A 27,907-nucleotide genomic window follows, 5' to 3' on the forward strand; every position below is an offset into this window, starting at 1 on the left:
CGTGAAAGCAAAATGTAAAATGTAGGTAATCCACAACCTCTTTTTTTCCCTAGTTAAGAGTGCGTCCAAGGTTATTTTTATTTTAAGCGAGCATTTCTGTTTATTTTGTGGGAAATCTTTACCCTTCCTATGGTTCTCGCAACTAATTTTGATACAGGGCCCCTAAGGCCCCTTACGCCCCCTACGCCACTGCGTGTGACCTTTGTTTTTTTTTATATATTATCAGCCATACATTACTGGATGTATCCCAGTCAAACATTAAGGATTGACTTGTAAGCTAATGTTAATATTATTATTCTAATCTAAACCGGGATAGAAGGAATTTTTTAGAATTAAAAAACAAAAAATGTTCAATAACGCATACGCGCAGTATAATTGTGACGAAATATTTACAAAGAAAAAATTTAACATACCTATAACAAAAGCACATCAATCTATATCAAGGTAAAACAAATGCAGTGAGACGTTATTACACGGAGAGAGACGGAAAATGTAGCAGTTTAATATGTGATTACATAAAAAGTTAAAATGATGCATTGCAGACATTTTCAGACATATGGTTAAGATTTAATTACTTCTTAATTGTATTACAGAGATGTATAAATATACTTAATTGAATGTCTGAGTTTATATATATCTATGTACTAATTATAAAAAAAGAACCTGTGTCTGAAGAATTCATCATATTGAACCGCGTTGTGTTGGAATATTGTGCGTGCCTCTGGGTAAGTATAACATCTCACTGGAGAAATGCAATTGAAGTAGTAAGTGTAGGTACTAGGTACATACGTACAAATTGAAATGTAAGTCTATAAGATCTATATCTATAACGAAAATCAACATTCTTCTTTATATTCAGAGCTTACCTACTTTAATTATGTGGGTAGATGATAACAAAATACGCAAATCTGTTTATTTAAATTAAACTTTGTGGTAAATATATGGATTACTTACATAAATATTATTTTGCAACAAGAAATGCAATATTTGTAGTTTTATTTTAAAAACCTAGAATATTTATTTATATTAGATAACTATTACCATCAGAACACTTATCTAAAACTAAATCCATACATTCGTTATGATATGAAAGCACAACCAAGTTCAGAGTTGCAAAAGCTAGGAAAATATATTCTCAGCATTAATTTTCATCTGTCATAGGTACAGGTACTTCGTACAAGGATTCTGGTTGAGGTATTTTTTTGTCAAAAGTAGGCAAGTAGGTAGGCATCTGATTCGTACAGTTTGATGTATTATTACATAATATAACCATCGCGCCTCATTGAACCTCAGAAAGAAATAGTTTTTATTCATTCTTATAAATCTATAAAATTAACTAAACCATTTAAGGTGCCTTGGCTTACGAGTAAAAAGTTCAGCACGATATATTACGTATTTTTTATAAAATATAAGTTATATTATATATAAATATTATCACGCGTAATTAACCTACTTATTTTTAAAACTACAATAATGAATAATAATGTATTAGATACATATTACACAATATAGGTAGGTAGGTACTAGGTATAATGGGAATTTTAATGCCTCTGTTTTACTGATACCATGACAATTGACATTTTAGCGCCCACTAATTATCGTAAGATGGCAAATGTTTACGACGAGCCTAAGATGATATGCCGCTAACTTTGAGAAGGAAAACACTTCACTTATCCCTAGTGTACTAATAGCTTCTTTGCACTGATTTTACTCGAGCCTACGTGTGCCCTGTCTAGCTTGTGGTTCCTAGACTTTCCTCATCTTATAGGTACATGCTTAAAGTTTTTCTTACCATCTTAGACTACAATGTCATTTAACATCAAGTGAGCTCGCAGTCAAAAGCTAATGTGGGCCATGCTCCTACCGTTTCTAAATGCGAGTACATAGGTAACTAGAGTTGAAAGTCACTGTGGGATGTAGCAGGTAACAGGTAACTTTCAATGCTTCAAATACAAATAATAAGTGATAATATAAGAATCCATGTCCTCAGTATCCAGACACAAGTTTTATAGCAATTCTTCGCTGGACACTCATAAATATTAAAACGGTGTCCGATGGGTTGACATACCTTTGTATGTAATAATGATCCAGACTTCACGTTTGGCTACCCTACTCACATGAGGTAGGAGAATGGACTGACTACCATTCAGCTTTTTATATGACGTTAGCGTAAAGCTTAGGCACCTACCTAATAATATGACACAAATGTCGTTGTCTAGATAAAAATCACTGAAAAGGAGCTGATAATAATCCGATACTAAGTATGTATCTAAGGATGGTTCAAAAAGCTCACATCGCATTCAGGTCCTACATCTTAGCTCATAAAGCTATGACCGGACAAAAAAATTGTTATATAAATTATGAAATTTTGATCCTTAACTTTTTTAAATAATTTAGTTTGGAAAATAAATACCTATTATTATTGGACTGTACAGTGAATTTAATTCACTAATAAATTTTCATTTTGATAAATTAGTGCTTTAAGCTATTTTCTTATTATATGCCAAACTGTTAATTTATTAGCGTTTTGGTCCAAATCGATACTTTATGCTGCTTTACTAAGTAATTTAATTTAAATATTTATACGTAGCAGGAAAATCACATACATTGACGGCCACGACACTATACAACATACTAAGTAAATACATTGATATGTTTAGGTGACTACTACAGTAATATTTTAGTTAAAACAGTACATAACATTTACAAAAAGGAAAATTCTAAGCTACCTATCTAAGAAGGTACTGTTTAAGACACGTTGGAGTTGGGAGTCTATAATAGGGATGCTGAACTTTTTCTCTTACCTTAAATGTATATTTATTTTAACAATTCACGTTAACATTCTATGAAATAGTTATAAAATAATTTAAACCTAAAAGGTAACTTCCATCTACGAATACGTTCTCGGCCGAACCTTCGGGCCCGTCGCACAGTTTCCGCGCGGGCCGCTTTCGAGAGGCTTGCAATCCACATTTCTTTCACACACACTCAATTATAAAACAAATAATCTTAATTACTCATAAATTTTCTATAAAATTCGGTGTTTACGAGCCAAATTTTTAACATTTGTAAGTCTTGTGACTAGATTTTTCTTATTTAATAATACACAAGTAAATAACGTAGGAATATTTTGTACGACGAGATGCCATTGATTACGAGCGGTAACTTAAATGCAGACTACTAAATATTTAGATACCTTTTTAAGATAAAACAGAATCACACAAATATATACATTTACAATAAATTAAGTTTATCAACTAAGCGTCCAACAAATTTGGACAAAGTACCTACATGGTAAGATTGTTTTTCTTACTTAAAATTAATCAATACGTAATAATTAAGTAATAATTCATACAACAAGCATAAACCGATTCCGCGGAGATCGAGTCCTGTACTAGTCTCTAGAAAAATATTTTTAATCTAAGTATACGCTTATAAAAATAACGGAGTCGGCTCTAGACTGAGGAGAATGAAGGGATTCGAAGGCGGGTGTGGTCCTCGGGATGTCTGGATAGGGTCCGAAGTGATTAGAACGGCAGGCTGGCGCGAAACATGTTCTCGATGAGAGGAGGCGCGGGCACTAAGTCTTCGAGCTTCAGGTAGAAGATTCGCTGGAGCCCTTGCACGGAGAGGGACCGCAGCTCCGGCAGCGCGCCTAGGACTCGGCTGAAGTGCGGCGCCCCGGCGGCGTTGGTGTTGCCGCCGCAGGGCATGTGCGCGCGCAGACATCCGATGATCTTCATTTGCAACTGCTCAACTCGGTGCGGCTCCTTCAGACCGTGTCTCTCTGAAGACAAAAGATTTATTCGTTTATTGTCTATACTAATGTTATAAAGAGGAAATATTTGATTATTCATTTGTATTGAATAAGCTCTGAAATTACTGAACCGATTTAAAATATCTTTCTAGTATTTTATATATACACACATTTTTTATACACACGTAGGACTGCTAAACTTAGTCTATAAGAATATTTCCCATACTCTCAATTTGCTAATATAAAAGACATTATTTATATTTATTTTCAGGTTTTCTTAAATAATAAAATTTAAAACCATTTTCAATTACCTACAGAATTTACTAAACGTAATGTAATTGCAAAATAGGGCTGTGAAAGTTTAGTTTTTATAGACATTAATGGCGGGACTAGAAGAGTAATCATTATTTTATATCTCTAAATGGATTTGCTTCTGGGTGATCATAATTATAGACTTAAGGATCTGTAAAAAGCAAGAATAAGATTTATTTACATTTATTCACAAAATTATTTAAAAAATGTTCAAGGTACACACCTGTTATAAGAGCCAATGCACACAGGCAGGCAAAAGTAGAGATGTCAATATCCATAGAGTGCAGTGTATTACTAAAATCAAGGACAGCGTGCAACCAGTCTCCAAAAGATCTTTGACACTGTCGTTTATCGAGAACCAATCCATTGCAGAAAGTGAGCTTAGTGTCCTCCGGGCGAGTGCGATAGGCGAGACGTAAGACGAACAATTCCAGCCGTGCTGATGCGAAAAGTTGTTCTCGGTCTTCAGGGCAAAGTTCGCCGAAGCCAGGGACTTTCTCCGCAAATATTTTTATCATATCGATAGACGTTGTCAATAATGAATAAAATTGTTGGATCACTTCTAAATCCGATATAGGTACTTCCATCGGGTTCGGCTCTCTGTATTGTGAATAATCAAGATTGCCAAAATCAGGAGACGTGTCGACATGCGCTCTGACTAATGCCGTTATTAAAGAGATTGGCGGACTCGGTGGTGATTCTTGCGGACATTTTGGCTTTGACGGTAATCTCCCTCGTCTCCCTTTAAGCGAATCGGTCCGCACGACCTCTTTCACCATTCCTACAGCAAGACACTTCTGAAACCGACAAAATTGACACCTGTTTCTTCTTCTCTTATCCACTGGACACGATTTTTCAGCTAAGCAAACGTATTTAGAACCTTTTTGGACAGTTCTTTTGAAAAATCCTTTGCACCCTTCACAAGTTCGCACTCCGTAATGTTGACATGCAGCCGTATCTCCACAAACAGCACAGAGTTGACTCGGTGATGGTGGAGCTGCCCGAGAACCGGAGTTGTCTTGCTGAGGTCCACCAGGCGAGCTCGACGCGGAGCTCGGCGCTGACGCTTGCATACAGTGTATTCTGCTGCCGTGTAATTTGGGACTGTCGTTAGAACTACTAGACTCTGATCTCTGAACCGGCAAGGACGATCTTCGTTGCCTAGCTCCTTGGTCGGAAGATATATGTAGATCCACTGAACTAGGAAATGGTGGCAATGAATATGCTTCTTGCGCATTTGTCACGCCACCGGTATCAAATGTCGGGGAGCACGGCTGAGCGGGTGCGTAGTAAGGTGATGGAACGTAAGGTAATGCAGGTTGATGATATTGATACAATAGCTGTGTTGATGCATGTCCTTGATGAGAGTAAGCACTAACGTTGTAGCAGTCTTCATCCATCTTGATGCCGAATTCTGCCATTTCTTGTTTCGGGTAACGAACGGAGTATGTTTCTTCAAAACTGGGCAAGGCTGGCCCGAGGATAGGCGATGGTGTTTCGCTCACTGGAGTTGCACGTTGAGATTTTACTTCAGGGAGTATAGGTGCGTGAAACTCAACGTCTGGGAATGGATCTAAGTTCTCTTCTAAGATTTCGGAAGAGTCTTCTTGATATTGAGGCGATAACAAATCAGTGAAGGACGAACCGTAGTTGCTCTGTAATAGAAAAAAAAATCAATAGTTAAGGCGTTATACATACAGTAGGCGGATCGTTGACAGGGGCGGCAACGACGCACCAATGGCGCGGCTTTTTATCAATCGCTTACGAATGACTTTTACATTGAGACCGCCTGTTTATTGTGCAGGTGTTCTAATCATCGGTAGTTTTCTTTCATGAGTTGTGACAAAATATAAATTAACTATTTAGTAACAACATTTCAACGTTTACAAACTACTCGTATGTTAAAATTAATTTAATACACAGAAAAAGCTCACGTAATTTCTCCCTCATATAACAGGCTAGTTTTAAGTCCTAAACATTACCAGTGTTTATGGGCTTATTTTAGTCATGTGGAGGAGATGTGTGTCAAATAGATACGTAGATACTCACGTGTGTTTGCAGCAGTAGCATGCTGGAGGAGTTAGGCGAGAAAGCGCTTGGCGAGCGCGGCTCAAGTGCGCTCGGCCCTGTAACAAATGATTATCATTTATTATTATATGAAACAAAACTTCATGTTTCTCTTATATCCGGATCAATAAGTGTAACCGTCGAGTAATGACTAGAGGGTTGGTAGCGACTGCACCGGAAGACGACGGTGGGTTGACGGCAGCCGGACTTTGAACTATCACGCTATACAGCCCATGCATCATTTATATTTACCCTCGGCGAACATACTTTGATTCCTACTTAAACACAAGCACACGTAATTGACAAATCGATATCTTTCGCGGGGTTGAACTGAAGACCGTCCGCCACCCTTCTGTGATAAGCAATGACGCCAAAAAATAAAGGTCTTCTAATTTATACGGCAGTTTTGTCAGCCAAATTTTGCCGCTTTGAATACATTGTGTCACGGTGCTTGATTCGCCACGCCCCGAAAATTGAATCCTATGTATACACCTTAACTAGATCTTTCCAAAACGTTTTAACTATAAACTTCTAAAAACTTGTTTTCAACCATAACTTTCTTTTCTTAAAGCTCATAATGCTTCAGCAAAGTTATATGAAAATTTTTGGGTCGAAAAGGCGATGGTACCCTAGGGAGGTTATGAAATCACTGGCATTTGCAGTTTCTATTATGTTAAGAACCATTAATTTCTGTCTTGTTATAGATAAAACAAACATGGCAATATTTTGTTATTAATTTATTTTTGTTACTATTTTTCGAGATTTTCAACTTCTTTTCAGAATATGAAATTGATTTTCCTCTAAGTCTAGACAAAGTATTACATAAATATAAGGTATATATAAACATTTAAAAAAATTTAGAGCATATTCTACTATTATCGTGCAAAAACAATCGTATCACTGAGAGATCTCGAGCCAACTTTTACTTTGTTAAAACTGTATGGGATGGGGCAGCAAATTTTTAGACCAGTTGTTTTTTTTATAAAGTACAAACTTCAAACGCTGCCTGGAAATACATACAAATAGTGAGGACTTCGTCCGCGTGAAATTTAGTTTTTCAAAAAACTCGGAAGCCATGGGGTTTTCCGGGATGAAAAGTAGCCTATGTGTTAATCCAGAGTAAAATCTATTTCCATTCTCAAATATTTGACACTCTCAAATAACATTACCATCTACAGTACCACAAACTTTACCTCTTTATAATATTAGGTAACATAGATAGAAAGCAGGCGTTATTTTGTGGAAGTTTATTTATACTAGAATAGCGGACGCACGCGACTTCGTCCGCGTAGAATTCAGTTTTTCACAAATACCGCGGGAACCATGGATTTTTCCGGGATGATAAGTAGCCTGTGTTAATCCAGAGTAAAATTTCCATTCCAAATTTCAGCCCAATCGGTTCAGTAGTTGCGGCGTTAAAGAGTAACAAACACCCAAACAAACATCCAAGCAAACAGCCATACAAACTTTTGCGTTTATATTATTAGTAAGAAGTAGGATTTAAGGGTAATTAATTTTACTATTTTCCGCGGAAAATCTATAAATCCAAGCGGCAACGCCACAGACGCTCATTATTGTTATTATAAACAGATTTATTAAATATCAAAAAATAATTGTTTACTGTCGGATATTATAAAATAACCGTCTGATGTAAACGTAGCTGTAGCAAAAAAGACACACGGATGGATTTCATACGATTGAATGAACGAGTTGCTCGAACCTATCCTTGGAATTTTGGATGTTAGCAAAAACTAAATTCGTGTTGTCCCAAAATTGTTTATTCACATCACATCATTTCCTAGTCTAGTCAATTGATATTCTTTATCCATTTCGTAACAGTTGTTTTGTTTTTAAATAAATAGGCTGCTGCAGCTAAATGACTCATCTTTTTATGTTATGCATCTACTAGGTTTTGTATTACAGAGTTCTGCCGTGTAAACCCAAAACACTGTATCTCAGAAAACCCAGTTTTGAGAAATCGGCGTTTAAAAGTTTTTTTGCACTTTGGTTGATTTAAGCTACATTATTCTTATAAAATGTGTAGTATTAGGTATCAATCGAAAGATATTTTTGTAACCTATATAGCCATGTAAGTTTTAGGGCAATCCTGTAAATACATTTGCAATAATCTTTATAAACTTGTATTGTCATAGCAAAGGCGTAACAAACTAAGTTTACTTGTCAAACCAAAACACTCTATTTATAGTTACAGTTTCTTGGCTTTATAAGTAGCTTTTCAATATGTTTAACTGAAATACTGTATTTTTTGTGTTATTGTTCATAGGCATATAGACAGTGGACGGGCTAACATGGCAGCAGGGCTTATATCTGTTCTGCGTTTTTGAATGTGTTTGCTAACTTCCATATTCAACCACAGGTTCATCACATAATACGTCTCGAGGGCTTCCTATTGAATCTTTGGTTCTAGAACAAGAGATTGTATTTGATGTATTATTATTTAAGTGTATGTAGAAATCTGTAGCGAAGTTCATGATATCTTGTCTGGTTTTAGTTTCAGTTTCAAGTTTTGGATCCAGGTTTCGTGTGTGGTCACTTCTTTTTTTTTGAGACTTTTTTCGTGCTTCTGTAGTCTTTTATGTTCTTTATTGTTTTGTTAGTGTTTGTAGTCATTATTGATTGATTTTCTTGAAGCTTTAAACAATTGTCTCAATTCTCCTGCCATTTCTTTAGATTTTTGTTTTGTTTTCATAAGTTCAGTTCGTCTTGTAAGCAGAATTCGCATAGTTTCACTGAGTATTTTGTCTATAGTATTTATTTCTGTATTATTATATCTACGTGGGAGGCTGGTGATGATAGTGTCAGCTAGTTTGTTGTAAGAAAATTGGATATCTTCTTCTACATGTTGCATTTCCGGTTGGTATATTTTAAAACCTAGTACTCTAGGTTGGTAGGGCCATGGCACCTATACGTTTCTTACCTTCGATCGGTGATTAGACAAAATAAAATCGATTTCTTTTCTTACTTTGCCGTATGGCGAGAGTCAGATCCATTTTCGATTTGCTCGAGCTTAAAAGAAAGAGTTCATAATTGACATTCTATGTTCCAATGAGTATATCTCCTCCTTCGTTTCTCTTTCGATATCCGAATATTCCCATTACATGGTTTTCTATTTTGGACTGGCCAACTTTTGCGTCAAAATCACCGATAACAACGATGTTTTCTCCTGCCTGGCTTTGAGCAACCCGAAGCATTTCGTAGAATGCGTTGATTTCTTCATCTGCAGAGTTTTCAATTTGTGCGTATATTTGTAGGTATTATTGTAAGCAGTTGGTTGCCGTATTTCAATTTTAGTAGCGCAACCCGATTTGAATGTGCTAAAAAGCTTGTAATTTAACATTTAAGTTCTTTTTTTACTAAAAAACCAACTCCATTCTGGCCGATTGTTTCACCTTTGTAGCGTAATATGTAGTTTTGATTATGCAGCCCTACATAAATATATTGTATGTTAGTTCTATAATTTTTTCTGTTTTTGTTACAGATTTTACGTTAAATGTTCCAATTTTGATAGTCTGTTGGGGCTGTTTAATTTTTCTGGTTGTTTTTTCATCGCTTGCTTGATTTTTCTGGGGTATGGGCTTGGAGGAGGGCTTAGTGGTATCAAAGGACTTATATCATAGCGAGATTCGAAAATAAACTCTGAATTCTTATAGGAGTTGTCAAGCTCAATGGTCTGTTTGACCGTATCTCGTTATCGTATGGCCTGTTAGCTTCAGAACATTCTTTGTTATTAATATTCTCCTATTCAATCAAAACATGGTTTAATGTTGACGCCATCGTGGAGTAATTATAATGTTGTATATTGTTTTGTAATATTTTTTGCAAAAGTAAATTACCCGACGCACTAATATCTTTTATAACCTAACTGTAGCGTTCACTCACACGCATTGCCAAACGGCCACTGAATGTAGGAACCTCCCGCAGGCTAAAATGCTCTACTTGATGGCTCAAAAACTATTGGCTAGGGAGAACACTGTAATTTTTGTTTCGCGTAATAAGTAAAGCCAAAATACTGTAACTCAAATTACAGTTTTATGCTTTTATAAACTATGACTTTTTTTGAATTACAGTCTTGTTGGTATACTCATATCTCCATAAATATTGAAAAAAAATCTATTTTTTTTTTATTGGCGTATAAAGCTCATCAAAATTAGTCCAATGAGCGCTATAAACCCAAAACACTGTAACTCAAGTTACAGTGTTTTGGGTTTACACGGCAGAGTTACAATAGGTAAGTTTAAAGATGTTAGGAATTTTCCCAAAAATAATATTATTAATTAATTAATTTCTATGAATATTATTTTTAATTTATTATGATATTATACGTTTTGGTAAATCTTATATTTTCCATATTGCGTAGATATTAAAAAAAACGACAATCGGCTCTTACGGCTATAGAATATGGAGGATATTGACAGGTGTATGCTTAAACGAGCTTTTTTAATGATAGCCATCCAATAAGCCCACGTGCCTGCAGCACTAACGGTAGGACATCCGATTAAACTGATCGTGTGTGGTTGCGATATGATAGCTCGACTTGAAGCAAAAAATATATTTTTATTCTGCCAACACACACAATCAAACATATAGGCTACTTTTTATCCCGAAAAATCCAAGATTTGCGAAAAGTGATAATTTTGATGTTTGTTACTCTTTCACGCCTCGACTACTGAACCGAATTAGTTGAAATTTCGTATTGAGATATATTATAGCCTGGATCAACACATAGGCTTCTCTTTATCCCGGAAAAATCCATGGTTCGCGACAGATTTGTGAAAAACTAAATTCCACGCGGACGGTGTCGCGGGCGTCCGCTAGTATCTAAATACAATAAAACAATGAATAGGCATGGATTTTTAAAGGTAATCCGGCGGGAATCGGCTTGCATGAACTCTTCGCCGCTGATAAATAGTCAAGTACAGCATTGAGGTTATTTTTTTTTTCTTTTTTCCAAGAAATTCAAAGTCTAAATCATCAGCCTGGAGTTGTGATGATGGTGGTATTACGCCGCGTGCCACGTTTATCGTCCCGATCCTTATCATTAGCTAACACTTGACAGTGATGGCTACAAAATCAAACATTATCACTTGAGGCCCGCCTTCTAGATCTAGAGCAGTGTGGTGGGTCCAAGCTCCATATCCCGCCTACAATTAGGCCTGGCTAGTAGGCCGTTAAAATTAGTCTGATAATGAGGATAATAGAAGTTCGTCTATCAATAAATTACGAGATTATGTTTTATATTAGACTTGTATATTACGGCAAATCTTAAATACCGGTAAATGATTGTCGTAAAACTCTGATGAAACATAACGTAAACCAGTTTGAAATTAAAACATTTATCTAGACAGTGATGCATACTGATGCTGAGTTAAGACTTGGAATTTTACAGTATTTATTTTATCTCAATACTATTATTTAGTATCAATTAAATACCGAGAAAATATACGAGAAAAATATAAACGGAATTATATTATTCCCTCGAATATTTTTTGGTTACTAACAAAAAAGTTGTCAAACAAAAAAGCGAATTTATTGTATGTTACATTGGTTGGAAAACCTGCTTTCTCGGTTTCCTCATATGGTTGGTTTAATTTTGTGATTTTCCTTAGTTAACAAATGTTTGGAATTCCTTTACCTAAGTAACTTTTTGTTTATTTATTTTATAGAAACACTTGACCGATTACTTTACGCTTGAGTGATGGTAAGTACAAACCATGCTTATTGACAGAACTACACTTCGCAAGGCATCCAAAGAACATTTATTTATTTATTTATTTACACTTATTTGCACACTACAACATAAGAAGAAAGAACAAATAATAGAACAGAGAAGTATAGTACAGAAGTAGGATACAAAAGGCGGCCTTATCGCTGCGTAGCGATTTCTTCTACACAACATTATCCCCCCCAGTTGGTATAAGCACGGCAGTAGTACTTCCCCAAACGAGCTTCTGGCACAAAAAGCTCTACACTACGAATACTTTATTCAGTAAGAATAGTGTAACAGAACGGAACGGCACGAAAGTATAAAAAAATGGCAACATTAAAGCTGGTCAACGTAATAATAGAAAACCGGTTGCTAAATTGAGGAGTATTGACAAAGTATTGGATGTATTTGTCCACATAAGAGCAACTGTTGAGTTTCTTGCCGGTTTCTTCTCAGCAGAACCTGCCTTCCAAACAGGTGGTAGAATCTTTACAAATAGTCAACTGACGTATCAAAAGTGCTTGTAAACTGAGCCTACTTGAAATAAATGAAATTTAAATTTTAAATTTTATATAATTATTATATTAACGGACGCCCGCGTATTATAGTACAACGGGACGGACTCGAACCCATGACCAGTGATGATTTCAACTCTTTAACTGTGAAGCTATTGAGGCTTGAACTGCAAAATTGCTCTAAACTTCTTTTTGTTGTTTAAGTATTTCCCATTTTGATTTGTACAGGTCAACATCATTAAAAATTTAATTACTATCAATTATTACTTAGAACTTCATCTCTCTTTTTACCTTATAGCAGTTATGTAACTAGTTGTCGTAGGAGGCTTTGTTCGATTACTGCCTTATCGACAAAAACGCACCGCACATTGATGCAAAGTGCATCGCCAAGCGAGTTAACTATTCCAATATGGTGGCTCTCATCACTCGTTAAGCCGGATTTATATTTGCCTGACGTGTCGTGTCGTGACGCATCAGAACAGAATCGGTATCGTACACTTTGTATGCGGCACATCAGAATCCATCACGACATGTCACAACACATGTAAACGTTGCCATACAAAATGTATGATACCGATTCTTTTCTGATGCGTCTCGACACGACACGTCAGACAAATATAAATCCGGCTTTAGAAAGGTATGGAATACCATAATATAAATAGTGATTTCTTGGTTAATGCTCTTTGATCTAAGCATTGTTACTTGCCGTCAGGTTATTGCAGTAAAGTTTAAACTAGTTGTATGAATAAAAAAGGTCTTTACTCTAAATTTTGGTAAACAAACCAATAAATTACGTCGAGTATCTGGCATGTTGTTTCAGCAAGTTCATTTATTTCCTGCATGTACCTATATGGGAGTACCTTGTTTATTTTTATAATCTATATCTCTGATATCTATATTGGCTTTATAGGCTGTGTTAAGAAATACAAACGTAGTTTCCTTATGTATTTTTTATATTTTTAGTACGTTTGTTAGATTTTTTTCTAGTATTAAATATGCTAACTAAACCTTATTCTCGTTATTCGTAATATCTCAATTTAAATCCATTTAGGTCGATCCTGCTAATATATTTTTACATAATTTAAAGAATAATTTGAAGTTTGTAAGCTTAGATACATAGATAGTAGTTTGTAAGTATAGATGCAGATGTTTAATGACGGAATGATGACTGTCTGATGGACGGATGGTCACTGTGATAGTCCACTAGGCTATCGCAGTGACCTCTGCCTCCGATTTCGGAGGGGTTATTGGGGTGTGGGTTCGAATCCGGTCCACGGCATGCACCTCTTCTTTCTTTCTTGTGTGCATTTTAAGAAATTAAATATAACCTGTTCCAAACGGTGAATGAAAACCCCGTGAGGAAACCTGCATACCAGAGAATTTTCTTAATTCTCTGCGTGTGTGAAGTCAGCCAATCCGCATTGGGCCAGCGTGGACTTTTGGCCTAACCCTTCTCATTTCGAGAGGAGATTCGAGATCAGCAGTGAGCCGAATATGTGTTGATAATGTAGTATAGATGCACATTGTATCAATTAAAATCCGGCCGTGAAAGAATGCTCTACTGAGTTTCAAAGGTGATATCCAGCGGCTTATTATAATAATGTTAGACTAAATTTAACGATAAATAAACAATAAAACAATTATTAAACACCCTACACTATCACTGCGCTTTGACATGGTTACAATAACGGTGTATGGTATTGTTTTTACATGACCAGCAGAAGTCAGAAAGGTACTTCGGGCGGTCGAATTTTTCTTACTTATCCGATAAATAAAACCCACTACAAAAAAATGCATGCTGGCAGCTTTAATAAGCCATTGCTGTTCTTATTTAAAATCCCTTTTGGTATCTGGACCAGTACTACTTTTCTGACTAACCTGCTTGATTTATACGAGTATATATACATACGTAAATTAAATCAATCCTTCTATTTAAAACCCCTAAATGAACTAGTAACGTCATCTATGAACCACCCTAATAACAATATATAAAAATTTTCCTGTGAGGGTTGTGAGGTCGCTCATTCCGTACGGATGTTTTTCATAATAGTGTAACAATTTTCCGATAGATGGCTCTGCTTGGAACACTGATTGTAAAGGGAAAACTGAAAACTGTTTTGAAAATACGGAAAAGTGTTCCATTATGCACCTGCTGCTTTTTGCTAGTGTATGATTAATCATTAATAGTATAATGTGTACCTCCTAATTAATATTTAGGCGGTATTTAATAAATATTATTCAATGTATACGCACCGTAGTTTTATATATATTTGACTAAATAAAAAAAATTCGCACGGGCGAATATATACCTACCAACTAGTAACTTTAGTAGCTTGCTTTAAGATAAGCAATATTGAAGTAACTGATTTAAAGTTCCAAGATAACTACGTGATTATATGGTTATTGGGTAGTGACTAATAAATTAAACAATCATTATTTACTCTTAAATATTAAATAAATTTATGTTAAAAATGTTCTTGTTTTCAAGGTTAACAGCTTTAACAATATATTAACTTATACCTTAACAATTAACTAAATAATAGAATTCAGAGAAACCGAGTTATGATACAATACTCTATTATTATTGTCGTCACCTAAAAACTGGATTTTATTTGCAATATGCAAAAGTTTTAGTTATTGATAATATTCATAATATATATTTATGTTTATTTAAAGACCCAAATTTCCAGTTTCTGTCATTTATATATTAAAGTTTAAGTGTATATTATTAGGTAGGTATTTGTGTTGATTTTTTCGTCTCAGCTATATTTTGTATAAGGAAAAAGCATTAAAATCAATCCATGTCTGGAAAAGACGACTCATGTAATATACAGAATTTATCAGTCGGGTAAATAAACTAAAATATAAATCCTAAACAAATACAGAAACAAATTTTAACATTTTAACATTTTAATAGACTAATTAAACCATTAAATTCGAAAAGAATAATATTATTAAATATTGTGAAGTATATTGTGAAGAAAATCATTTTAGTCTGATTGCAATGTGGAACAAAGTACGTCATATATTTAACGGCGTTGTAGTAATATCTTTACGTTTATCGCATATTATCTAGTGGGTGGTAGTGGGGTGGTCAGCTGTCGAGCTGCAGGGGTGGGGGAGGGGGGTAGCGGTGCGGCGTTGTGACGTCAAGCTTTACGTGACGCGTCTCATTTCAGCGAATGATACTGTAAAAGCGTTTACATACGTCTCTACTCGTTCATTACATTATCGCTAAGAGCTTTTCATTACTACATATTATGTGCTATATAGGTACACGTATCTAACTTTTAGCCTCGTAGATCCCGTTCCTCGGGAAATATCGACAAAAAAATGTCTATTTCAGAATATTTCTATTTCTGTGCTAAACATCCTAATCCGTTCGTGCAGCATCTTTGAGCTGTTTTAGAGTTTTACTCGGTAAAATTTTATTTTTATCAACGCATATTTGGAGCCTTCGGAGTCGGAAATATCTTAAATAGTTTTTGAGTTATAAGTCAAAAACCTTACTTTTTAGTTAATTGTCTATAACTTTTGCAATTTTTTATTTTTTTTCAAAAACTATCTTCATACAATTCCAAATCGAATGACACTCCAAACCATTTTTATAGGAGACGGAGAACTTGTTTTGCCCTAAAGAGCACATGTGGATCAGACTAATAGGTATCTTTATAAGACATGGACTGATTGTCGTTCGGTAGTATAAGATCAAATGAAATTAGGGCTCCAGCTTCAGAGTAAGAAACCATGTAGGTACGTACATTAAGAACAAAAGAAGATTTACGAATTTCTGTAAGATTTTAAATTAAATTAGAAATTAAAGAGGTAGTTTTTGGTCAAATAGCGAGATAACTTTTTCAAGAAAAGTGAGGTTTCAGATATACGTTTCAAAATTCAATACATATCTTGAAGGCTTCTATCAAATGAGAGCCATTGAATTCCCAAAGTTCAGAACACTGAACAATTTCTTACCGATGACTATTGTTAAGTAGATACGGGTGTAAGAATGTAGGCAAAACTCCTACTAATATTATAAACGCGAATGTTAGTATGGATGTTTAGATGTTTGTTTGGATATTTGTTACTCTTTAACGCCGCTACTACTGAAGCGGTTTGGCTGAGAATGGAAATAGGTTTTACTCTGGATTAACATATAGACTACTTTTTATCCCGAAAAAATCCACGGTTTCCCGAGATTTGCGAAAACTGATGATTTTGATGACATGAATGTTTGTTACTCTTTCACGCCTCGACTATTGAAACGAATCAGCTGAAATTTGGTATAGAGATATATTATAGCATGGATTAACACATAGGCTACTTTTTATCCCGAAAAATCCATGGTTCCCGAGGGATTTGTGAAAAACTAAATTCCACGCGGACGAAGTCGCGGGCGTCCGCTAGTTATATTAAAAACGACTTTTAAGGCTTTTAGCGAGTCACGCTCTATCCAAATCCAACACGAAACTAAATTAATGAAAAAACGAAATTAATGAAATACATAACAATAAACAATGTAGAAATGAGAATACCTTTAAAACATACATATAAAAAAAAAAAAAAAATGAGTGCCAGAATAGATTTTAAGAAGCATACTTGAATTTTTTTTAATTTCTTAAATTTATAGCACAGCAAGTTAAAAGGTCGTTATCGATAAGTTAGTGGAACAATTTATTAATATTATCAAACCATTTCCATAACATGCATAACTTTGTATGAAACCGGTCAAATGAACATTGGGCATCAGGTGTCGTTTGAATTATTCCACATTGGAGGCGCCACTTAACATGTAATTAGGTAGGCGACGACATTTTGAAGCAGAAATATTATCTCGGACTACTTTCATCATCGTTAGGCTATTTTTAAAGCCCACAATAGGGCTTGGCCTCATCAATATCAACCCATATTCGGCTCACTGCTAAGTTCGAATCTCCTCTCAGAATGAGAGGGGTTAGGCCAATAGTCCACCACGCTGGCCCAATGCGGATTGGCAGACTTCACACACGCAGAGAATTAAGAAAACTCTCTGGTATGCAGGTTTCCTCACGATGTTTTCCTTCACCGTTTGAGACACGTGATATATAAATTCTATAAATGCATAAAACTGAAAAGTTAGAGGTGCATGCCCCGGACCGGATTCGAGCCCACACCCTCCGGAATCTGAGGTAGAGGTCCACTGGGCTATCACGGTTCTCCTTGGCCTTAGTTATCTTTATAGGAAAGGGGATACTTTTTCTTTTATCCAATAAAAATATAATAAATGCAATCCTAAGTTAGATAGTTTTTCAGAAAACCACAAAGGGATGAAAATATAAATTTAGACTAACAGTTTATTAATATGAAATATATTACAACTGGTTCCTACTTACTTGGTTTGAACTATGAATTTAGGATTTCGTTTACTACCATTCGCATTAGAGATATAGCTAAATTGGGGTTAATCTCTAAAAGAAAAAGAAATTATAAAATAGAAGAAAAATAATAAGTCAGTAAAACAATATTTTTTTGTTTCGGTAAGTTTTTTCAAATTTATATTTATAAATTGAACAGAATAAACATTCATTTGTGATAATACGGCTAATATTCATAATATGATTTCAAAAACTATCAAATCATTTACACTAATATTGGATATCGTAAAACGAATGCTTAAATATTTAATAAAACGCTAAATGTAATTTATAAAGCTTTACCATATGACCTTGGCGTCGGACTTGCCGCCTCTGAAGTTGTATGTGTGGGTATTTGAGAACATTATAAAACTGTGGAAGAATAAATTTGAATTTATTTATGTTTCTAATCATCTAAGAACTTGATAAGCGGAAACTTGTTTGATAAAATTTCTTGATTTTAGTTTAAATGAAACGCGACCATGTAATCCGCTTGATTACATAATTAAAGTGGATAGTTAATGTTGCTAAAGTTGTTCTATTATGAAAAGTGATAAAGATTAAAGGAATGATGAAAGGAATGCATCAAAATTTGAATAATTTCCTAACTCCTAGAACAACCAACTCATGGACCGATTTTCACGCGGTTTTCGCGTGTCAATTAAGCTAAAATTGAAGAAGGCTTTGTTTCATTAAAATCTTATGTTAACAAAATGCTATCCAAGAAAAACAGAATTCCCCAAGGATGAAGTCACTTCCTCTGATCTAGTACTCGATTATACAAAATTCAAGGTTTGTGAGAATGGACTAAAGTTACTTTTTAATGCAAATACTCAACAGATTCTGGTGAAACATTATAATATCTAAATCTATGCTCATAATAAATCTGTAGAGATATAAATTCTGTACATGAAATATATTTCCAAAATAACTATCAAGGGGTGATTAGTGATCGATACTCATGCCAGAAATGCAATCAGCAAAATTTTTATCTGTCTGTATGTCCATTATAGACACAAAAACTACTCGACGGATTTTAACGAAACTTGGTAAAATTATTCTTCATTCTCCTGGGCAGGTTATAGTATACTTTTTATCACGGTACTATCAAAACAAGCAGAGCAGTGAAGGTGAAAAAAATATTGGAACAACGGGAGAAGATACTCCATTTTTACAGCGATACTACTGTGAGGTCTGGATTAAACAGGTCTAAGGGCGGACGAAGTCGCGAACGTCCGCTAGTCTAACATGACATGCGTTATGCATAAAAAAAATGAAACGTTATGATAAAATAATATAACTTTATAGCAAGCTAATGCGTTGATGTAATGCAGTATTCAGTCTAGTTTTTGCATTTGTGCTAGTACGCAGTAGTACCTTGGCACTAATACGTTTTTAAAAGCTCGTCCTTTTATTCAGGACAGAGTGGCAATCAAAGAGATTAACGTATTTATTACATTATTTACGATGTTCGGAATGAATTAATATATATTTATATTTTGAAATGTTTGCAAGACATTCTTTATTTTCATAATAGCGCGCATCAGCAAAACCTTGAGAAGTTGGTTACATTTTCTCGTTCATTAAGTTGCCAAAAATATAGTATTGCATGTTTGTTCTTTTGCAAGCTTCCAGGGTTACCATTATACAGTACCTAAAGAAAGAGTAAATGGGCCTGTAGCCATGTTATACGTCGATTCTCTTTGTACGAAACTGATAAAACTAAAAAAATGCAAGGGAATCACAGATACGATCGATAACTTAATCACGTGAACGAATGTCATTCCTATACATTTTTTAAATTTCGAAGCATTTGCGATTGTTGAAAGAGAATCGACGAGCCATATGACTACAGGCTCCGGTTGGATCTCAAAAATAGACTTATTCGGTACAAGAATTGTGGGATTGTTTTATGAATCGTCAACCTGCATTCGAGCAGCAAAGTAGGTCTATGGCCCATATTCTCTCTACCATAAGGAGGGAGGCCTGGTATTGTAGTGGGCCGACACAAATAGGCTGACGATGGTATTTAATAGAAATGGATAAAATCATGAGTAGATGCTGCGGGAGAGCACGCCTAGTGAATTGGGTGGGTGATCTTACAGCTCTTTCATATTTATTAAAACCAGATACATGTAATATGTCATAAATAACTAAATAAATCAGTTATATTTTTTTACAATGATTGGCTAACTATAACATTAATATTTAACTAAATTAACTACCTAAACATATAAAAATATTGATTAGAATGTACTTATTTTATTGCTTTATTGATTTATGTACGCTGTAAACTTTCATAGCGAAACTTTTACTAAGATCTTCACGTTAAAAACATTTCCTGTTACCTTTTCTTCACAATACGGGGATAATTATGAGTAGGGTGTCTATTTTTTTAAAGAAATAAACTGTAATTTAAAAAGTAAAAACAATCTTTATACGGTATATACCTCAGGTGAAAATATAACACCCTTTCTTCGGTTTGTAAGCCGATTTATTTATTTTTTGTTATTATAAGATATCGAAGAGCTTTTAACGACAAGTATTGTTATCAGTATAATTTTGGAAACAGTTATGTTTCAGTCATACAATCGAATCCTTCAAGAGAAAGTCCTATATTCGTCATACAAGTGTCTTACGTCATAAATACACACACAGAGAAAAAAGAAATGTTTGAATGATGAAAATTTATATTACATAATTTCATGACGATGTTATAGTCCAGTGGTAAATATGAAGATTATTGAACTCTCGGATTTGACTCCAAATTTAGCCACTAAAAAAATCGTTTTTAAAGAAATTTGCTACTAATAAAATTGTTTTTAAGCAAAATTTAGCCACTAATAAAATTGTTTTTAAGCAAAATTTAGACACTTTATTTTTAAGCAATTCTCTAGCCGAATGTGGAAAGTTTGTTTTTGAGAGCTCGTGAAGCCGTCGGTCCCGGTCATTATCCACACCTGATAATAATCGTTAATTCTTTACAACCTAAAATTAAGTTACGCTATTTACGCCTGAGGTGGGCAGCCTTAAATCCCCCTCGCCTTTAAGAGAGGCCTGTGCTTAGCAATATAGCATTAATTACTTTGATGATAAACGAGCAGTGTGGAAATGAAGGATGGATTGCTTGAAAAGCTTTTGAAAAGCTATTTTGTAAAGTATAGTAGATATTTATTACCTAGATAAATACTAATATACATATATGTTTAGTTACCTTTACTTTCAGCTTGCCAAATTAAAATTCTGCTAATCCGTTGCTGAACTATCTAGTAATGCTTATGAAAACTCATTTTCATATCAGATACGAAGAAGTTACTCGAAATAACTCTACAGTTTTCTCACGGGTTTCGAAAACTTTTCAGCGTGGATGTTCTACAGCTGTAACTTGCGAGTTCGAAGGCTTGACTAAGTAACAAGTTTTAGGAAGTCGGCAGCCGGTAAGCAAGGGCGTCCTTGAATCGGGGCGCGGGTCGATGCGTGACGTAACGCGGCACATGACGTCACGGGCGGCGGTCGATCGGAGGCAAGGCCGAGCTCGCGCGACCACGCCACCCCCTCGACTGCCGCTTTTCCACCCGGGTATTTTTAGATTCTGTGACGTAATTCCGCTATAGAAAACGCTACAGCAGTACGAAAAGTATGGCTAAAAATATGCAATATAGGCTGTGCTGCGGATTTTTGATATCACTCTTTCAGACTAGGTATTGTGAGCTTTTTATGAACTAGGAAAATATTTTTTTCGCTATAGACAAAATATATTTGCACATTTCATGGGACGTGGACGAAGATTGATATACTTTGATTATTAAGGAAACATTAATTATTATAGCTCAACTTTTTTTTATTTTTATATATGTATTTAGAGTTACTTTAAGAATATTAGAAAATATCTAGGTAGTTGAGTTTTTTTCCAAATATTTTGTGTTTTGAACAAGCTTTACACTAAAATTGTGTAGGTATACTTCCGAGTTTTAGTATCGTATCTATTTATTAATGTCATAAAGACAAATGAATTGAGCCTACAATTTTGACATGTTTAATTAAATACACTTGTTAGAAATACGCGTATATCTGATCGTTTTGATGTGATAAATAATTACCTATATGGGTGTAAACTGATCATAAATAATAAATAAATTATTCAATAGGATATGAGAGGAATGCTGCGGAAAATTGATCTAGCGACATTTTTGTGACCACCATACATTGCTATGTATATTGAATATTTTGAAGGATCTTTGTTAAGGATTCCCTATTTGCTTTTCGATGGACGATTAACGTGAGAATGATTCTTATTTTTAATTAATGTCAAATTAGAAGCTACGTATCTCAAAGCATTACATACGTTAAGCACTGTTTTATTGTAATGATTCAGTTAATCAATTAATCATAAAATGTGAACTAAGTATCCACCAGTATGTCATCACATATGAACATGTGTTTTGTAATGTATTTGTAATATCAATATTGTACAGATGCTGAATACTATTGAAAATTTGTATGAAAATTTTACTTTTCCGAAGTAAGTAATCCATAAATATTTTCCCTTGGGGTGGTGTGGCGTGACGTAAAACGGGAGCGCGATTTTATTCCATACTGACGTCACTACAGCTGACGATAGCGTGTTTTATCGTTGTTTCCCCATCCCTCAGCAAGACTTGCTGATGTTCCTTACTTTTCCGAATCAATTTCTAGATTAATTGATTATGAAACACGGCTAAAACTCACGTGATATTAGGTCGGAGTATGCCCGACTAGTTTCGAACCCATACGGGCCTCTCTTAGCAAACAATGCGAGCAGCAGCGCGTCGCGCAGCCGCTTCGCAGTTTGGATCGTGCCGCGACGCAAGAACCAGCTCATGACTAAGGGCCCCGTATAGGTTCAAAACTAGTCGGGCATACTCCAACCTAATATCACGTGAGTTTTAGACGTGTTTCATAATCAATTAATATGAATAACACTGACTATAGTTTAATTTCTAAAATTTCTAGATTTTAGTCATTCTAACACGCTTCTAGAAAAAATGCCTTAATAAAAGCTTTGAGATTCTAAAACAACGTAAAAATAAGTTGTTTTTAATAAAACACTCTCACACGTACTCGTACGAACATCCATAGATTTTTTAAGCGAACAACTCAGAACAGAGAGGCTACGGAAGCCAGTTTTAGTGATTAATTAACATAACTACTTGTTCTAGATCAATATAATATAGGTAGTGTGCATTAGACGACCATAAAAAAAACTTGTTAAATCTTACGTAAATGAATAAATTAATTTTTTTTCTTATTTTTGTGTAATACATTTCGTTCCATGTCTACAAGTTATCAGGTGATAACAAAAGTGAAAGCGATGTTTTGCCGCGCGGAATCTCTCGAAAACCGGTGTTTGTTTAGTGTTCATAATTGTTTATCACTTAGGAGGACGTGAAATAGTGAGCGGTAAAAGTTTTATGATTCCACAACATTATGCGCGATTGAATTGTCGTTCGATATATCCTCGAGGTTTTCCTGTTATAGTATGACAAGACCACTTTGTTTTGGCAAAATACAATCTTTTGTACAATACAGCCTCTAAAACTTCAATAAGTAGTGACACACACAATTTTACAATATTTAATTGGTTTTTTTCAATCAGTTATATAAAGTAGAGGACGTCCACGATTTCGTCCGCGAAGAAACCACGACATTCTTCGTTAAAATATACTCGTTGGTGCATATAAACCTCCCCCTTAAATCACTTCATCTATTAACGAAACCGTAATAGCCCAGTGGAAATGAGCCTGCATCCGATTCCGGAGGGTGTGGGTTCGAATCCGGTCCGGGGCATGCACCTCCAACTTTTCTGTTGTGTGCATTTTAAGAAATTATATATCACGTGTCTCAAACGGTGAAGGAAAACATCGTGAGGAAACCTGCATACCAGAGAATTTTCTTAATTCTCTGCGTGAGTGAGTGGGGATTGGGAGACCCAATCCGCATTGGGCCAGCGTGACTATTGGCCTAACCCCTCTCATTCTGAGAAGAGACTCAAGCCGACTATGGGTTGATAAATAATTAACGAAACGAGCGTTAAAATGAAATGAAGAATGAAGTCGTTTAAAGGATTCAATTATATAGACGGTATGAAGCGACTATGTATAAGGATAGTAGTTTTTAATTGAGAAAATTGTTTACGTTTAATGCAACTTAATGAGAAAATTGTTTGACCAAACTCTCACTGTCTCGTTGGACTAGATCCGTATACGTTCGTATTGGGATTGTTGTGTTACGAATATGGCGTTATACGATGATCGGCAATTTGCAGAGGCACATCTGAGAGCAGCAGGTGCAACGTCTGCCGGTTGCGACAACCTATTGGGCAAGTGGAAGGCAACTCGGCTGAGGCCATCGGCTCCGGAGGCGATCGCGACATAAGCATCCCATATTATACCTACTAGCATTACCTAACTTGCAATCATGACAAAAACAATATTAATTTCGCCGCACTAGTCAGCCAAAGTTTCATCAAATTGCTTCTTGTAATTGTGTTGTGAATTACGAAACTTATTTAAAATATTGCTTTAAGCCTTTTACTGCAGCAAGTAAGCTTTTATAGAAGTTACGCCGCGCATTTAGTTAATTTTCAATTAGTATTTTAGAAACCTAAAATTTTTGTTTAGATATACGTCTAGACTGGAGGGGTCTTGTATTACTTTTACAAATCTGTTTATAAATAAATATTATGTAGTAAATAAGTATAATTTGTTTAAATTGTATTATTAGTTGTATATATTACTTGTAAAACAAGAAATAAAATCCTTTTTTATTTTTATTTTATTTATTTATACGTCTAGACGTTATTAGAAAGAAACTTATTAGAAAGAGGTAAAGTTTGTGAGTTTGTGAAGTTGTAAACTTGTAAAGGGTCAACTCTGGATCTACTGAACCGATGTTTTTTTCACAAATAGAAAGTTACGTTATTTGTCAATGTCTAGTGGCTACATTTTACCTCCGTATTCACACTGAAACGGGAACTACGCGGGCTAAACCACCGGGCGTCTGTAATTTATAATAAACTAGCTGGAGCCGCGCGGTTTCACCCGCGTGGTTCCTGTTCCCGTCCTCGATAAATGGGCTATCTAAAACTGAAAGAAATTTTCAAATCGATCCAGTCCAGTCCTGAGATTAGCGCGTTCAATAAATCAAACAAACTAACAAACAAACTCTTCAGCTTTATAATATTAGATTTTTGATTGATCAGTATTATTTACGAGGAACAAATAATGTACATAGCTTAAGTTTTAGTAATGAGTTCTTATATTTATCTATTAAATTAGACACGTGTTACACGATTTCAAACAAAACGGCTTAAGATTTGTCGGACCGGTATTATGTTGACACACCTATTTCGTCATACTTGACCATCTTAAGCCTACACAGACAGTAGACACTAGGTTTTTGCATAAACAAATATTGAGGCTTAAGACTATTTTTGCCAATGGGTACGCATAAAGAGTTAACTAATACCTGCACCAATGCGGAAGTCTGTATGCGGTTGAAGTATTTAAAAATGCGGTTATAGAAAATCTGAACCAATTTATTCGATACTGAAACACAAACAAATTCTTTTGAAATTTTTGTCTTTCTATCTGTTTGTCCGGGTTTGTTTGTCTGGAATGGCTGAACTTATTTGAATGAGTCTTTGAAAGATAGAGAAAGTTATGGTGCAACACATAGGCTGCTTTTTATCCTGGAAAAATCTATAGTTTCCGTGGGATTTTAGAAAAACTTTTAATTTCACACGGACTAAGTCGCGGGCGTCCACTAGCATATATTTAAAAAATCTGACTAACAATTAACGCGCACCATGGATAATTGCTTCATTCACAGTAAGTTACCACACAGGGAAAATTTGTGAAAATTAAACTCAGGTAGTATGAAAGTTGGTATAAAAATTTGTATTTAACAATTATGTTAGAAATTAAAAAAAAACGGACAAACCCGCAGGCGTCTGCAAGTACTCGCGTATCTATAGTACTGAGTTTGAATTGAACTTCTTAGATATTTCATCGATTTGTTCAATTTTCCATTGCAATTTTAAAATTTCTTTACCCGTATTTGTTAGTTGAAAGCTAAAGAACAAGATTTTTAGGTCTTTTACATACATATTTATTAGTTATTATTATTACCATTAATTATTAAAGCCTTAATTTAATCATTCTCAATTTAATGGTAAGCAAATAATTGTGTTAGGCAGGAATTTTCCGAACATACAATTGAGAACTTTGTTATATTACATAAGAACTAAAAATTAAATATTTTAATTTGTACTTTAAAGTGCTACACTTAGTCTTTAAAATAACTATAATCAGCACCCAATACAACTTATTGAATAAAGCGTTAAGAATTACTAAACGAACGAGCTTTTATTTTCAGAAAAGGCCTACAATACCTATATTGTTTTATGGTGCCTATATAACATTCAGTTAGACCATGGATCACTAAAAATAATTATTCTAAAAATTTAAATCTAAGCAAATGGATAAACTTTTAAAAGCCAATCATAAAAGTTCAAGTTAGAGTCACTTTTAAAGGTAGCATCGATCTATTCCATCAGGTTTATCGGAGAGCAGTTAGAGTGGACAATAGGTTACATCTACCCACATCTTTATGGGTCAATAGGTAACTGTGAGCTCATCTGTAAAACCTGCTTTGATTATATTTATAAATCTCTGTCTATGGGTTAATCCGAGATTTTATACTACTTGTTTTGCGGCTAACTTCTTCAATAGAACTTAAAAGTCCTTTGAAAGCTTTTTTTATTAAAAGCGAAGATATGGCATTGGATTTTACACATGAAAAAGGTAAAATAAGTTTAAGTTTAAGTTTAAAATGTTAAAATAATAAAACTGCAATAAAATAAGTAATAAAGGAAATGTCCAAGAAAAAATAATAAAAAACAAAACAAAACAAAAAGGTTACGTACGTGTGCTAAGGAATTGTCTAAGGCCACAGTGTTGGCTGGAGGGCGTCAGCAACGCACCTCGCATTCTAGCCTATGGCCATCGTCACGACAGTTCCACACAAAGTCTACAGACCCACCAGAGGTTCTACACAACGAAAGCGAAAATAAACACAGAATTGGAAGGACGCGGACGGTGGAGCGGGCGCTGACCTGGCGCTGGCTTGTCAGGATCCAGAGAATCGGCGCGCGACTCCAGGGTCAGACCGAGGCACGCGCCAGAGAGTCCCAATTCGCTAAGAAGGATCCTCATGCGGCCGAGCACATTGCACTCACTGCACGCGCACTCACTCACAGTCAATCGCTCGTAGGTGATCGCGAAGGGGCGCGCGGAAGTATACGCGCTGGCGGACGGTCGGTGCGATACTGAGGCCGCCGCCGCCGAGGCTGGTGGCTATATCGCGGCGCCTGACGTCACGGCCGCGACGTCATAGTGGTGACGTCACTAACGGTACCTCCCACAGTCCGCCCGCCGCCTCGTGCCTCGCCGCCCGCCCGAACCTGCGCTAACGGCATCGCTAGTACGGAGCTTTCGTACGCCCGCGCCGCTACCTCTGCCTCAGCCACCGTCGTCCGCTACGTTCCATGGGCTTCCATCTATCACGTTTTCACGGTCAAACATTTGTGCCGATCTATATTGTATGGGGTTTGTTATCACCTGTATTAAAATTATCTTTAAATACTTACCTGCTATTACTAAATTGTTGATAGGCGAAAGCTTTCCTATTTTTGGTTAATTAATGTTTAACATAATTTCCTATTAAAATGTAATAAAGTAATAACAAATAGTTTTTTGAAATCTTTTAATTTTTCCTATAAAAGCATTTTGCCTGCTTTGCGATGCCTTAGGGCAACAAGCAAGCAATAGCGTTGTTTTTAATTACTGGGTCACTTGTTAAGAATTTTCTTTAAAGCTCTTATAGAAAATACTAGAACTCCACTCTCGAGTTTTCCGCAACATTTATTAATATTGCGAGCACTTATAACGAATCTTAGTGGATACATTCGTTTTAATTAGTTTTTACTTATGGACTCCGGTTAATTAGAGCTTTTTATACGAATTGTACTTCAATGAAAGTAATAAATAAGTTTGCTTTATCTAATTGCATAATATTTAAAAAAAAATGTAATCTATAAAAA

General features: G+C 35.2%; 1 protein-coding gene across 1 annotated transcript; it reads right to left on the reverse strand.

Annotated features, from left to right (window-relative positions):
* Window positions 1-345: 345 nt before the first annotated feature.
* LOC112044883 (probable nuclear hormone receptor HR38) lies at window positions 346-27,378 on the reverse strand. The gene is made up of 4 exons (XM_024080876.2): window positions 26,732-27,378; window positions 6,119-6,195; window positions 4,293-5,724; window positions 346-3,787 (listed from the first exon to the last, which is right to left on the reverse strand). The coding sequence occupies exons 1-4, from the start codon at window positions 26,793-26,795 to the stop codon at window positions 3,528-3,530; spliced, it is 1,833 nt and encodes a 610-aa protein (XP_023936644.1). The 5' UTR covers window positions 26,796-27,378; the 3' UTR covers window positions 346-3,527.
* Between the last annotated feature and the right edge of the window lie 529 nt (window positions 27,379-27,907).

The sequence above is a fragment of the Bicyclus anynana genome, chromosome 3 (assembly GCF_947172395.1).
Source record: "Bicyclus anynana chromosome 3, ilBicAnyn1.1, whole genome shotgun sequence".
NCBI lineage: Eukaryota > Metazoa > Arthropoda > Insecta > Lepidoptera > Nymphalidae > Bicyclus > Bicyclus anynana.

Coding starts and splice junctions, on each gene's coding strand:
- LOC112044883 (XM_024080876.2), bottom strand. CDS start 26,795: ATGCGAGGTGCGTTGCTGACGCCCTCCAGCCAACACTGTGGCCTTAGA. Junction 5,725..6,118: donor TGCTACTGCTGCAAACACAC/GTGAGTATCTAC, acceptor TTTCTATTACAG/AGCAACTACGGTTCGTCCTT. Junction 3,788..4,292: donor TGCATTGGCTCTTATAACAG/GTGTGTACCTTG, acceptor TTTTGTCTTCAG/AGAGACACGGTCTGAAGGAG.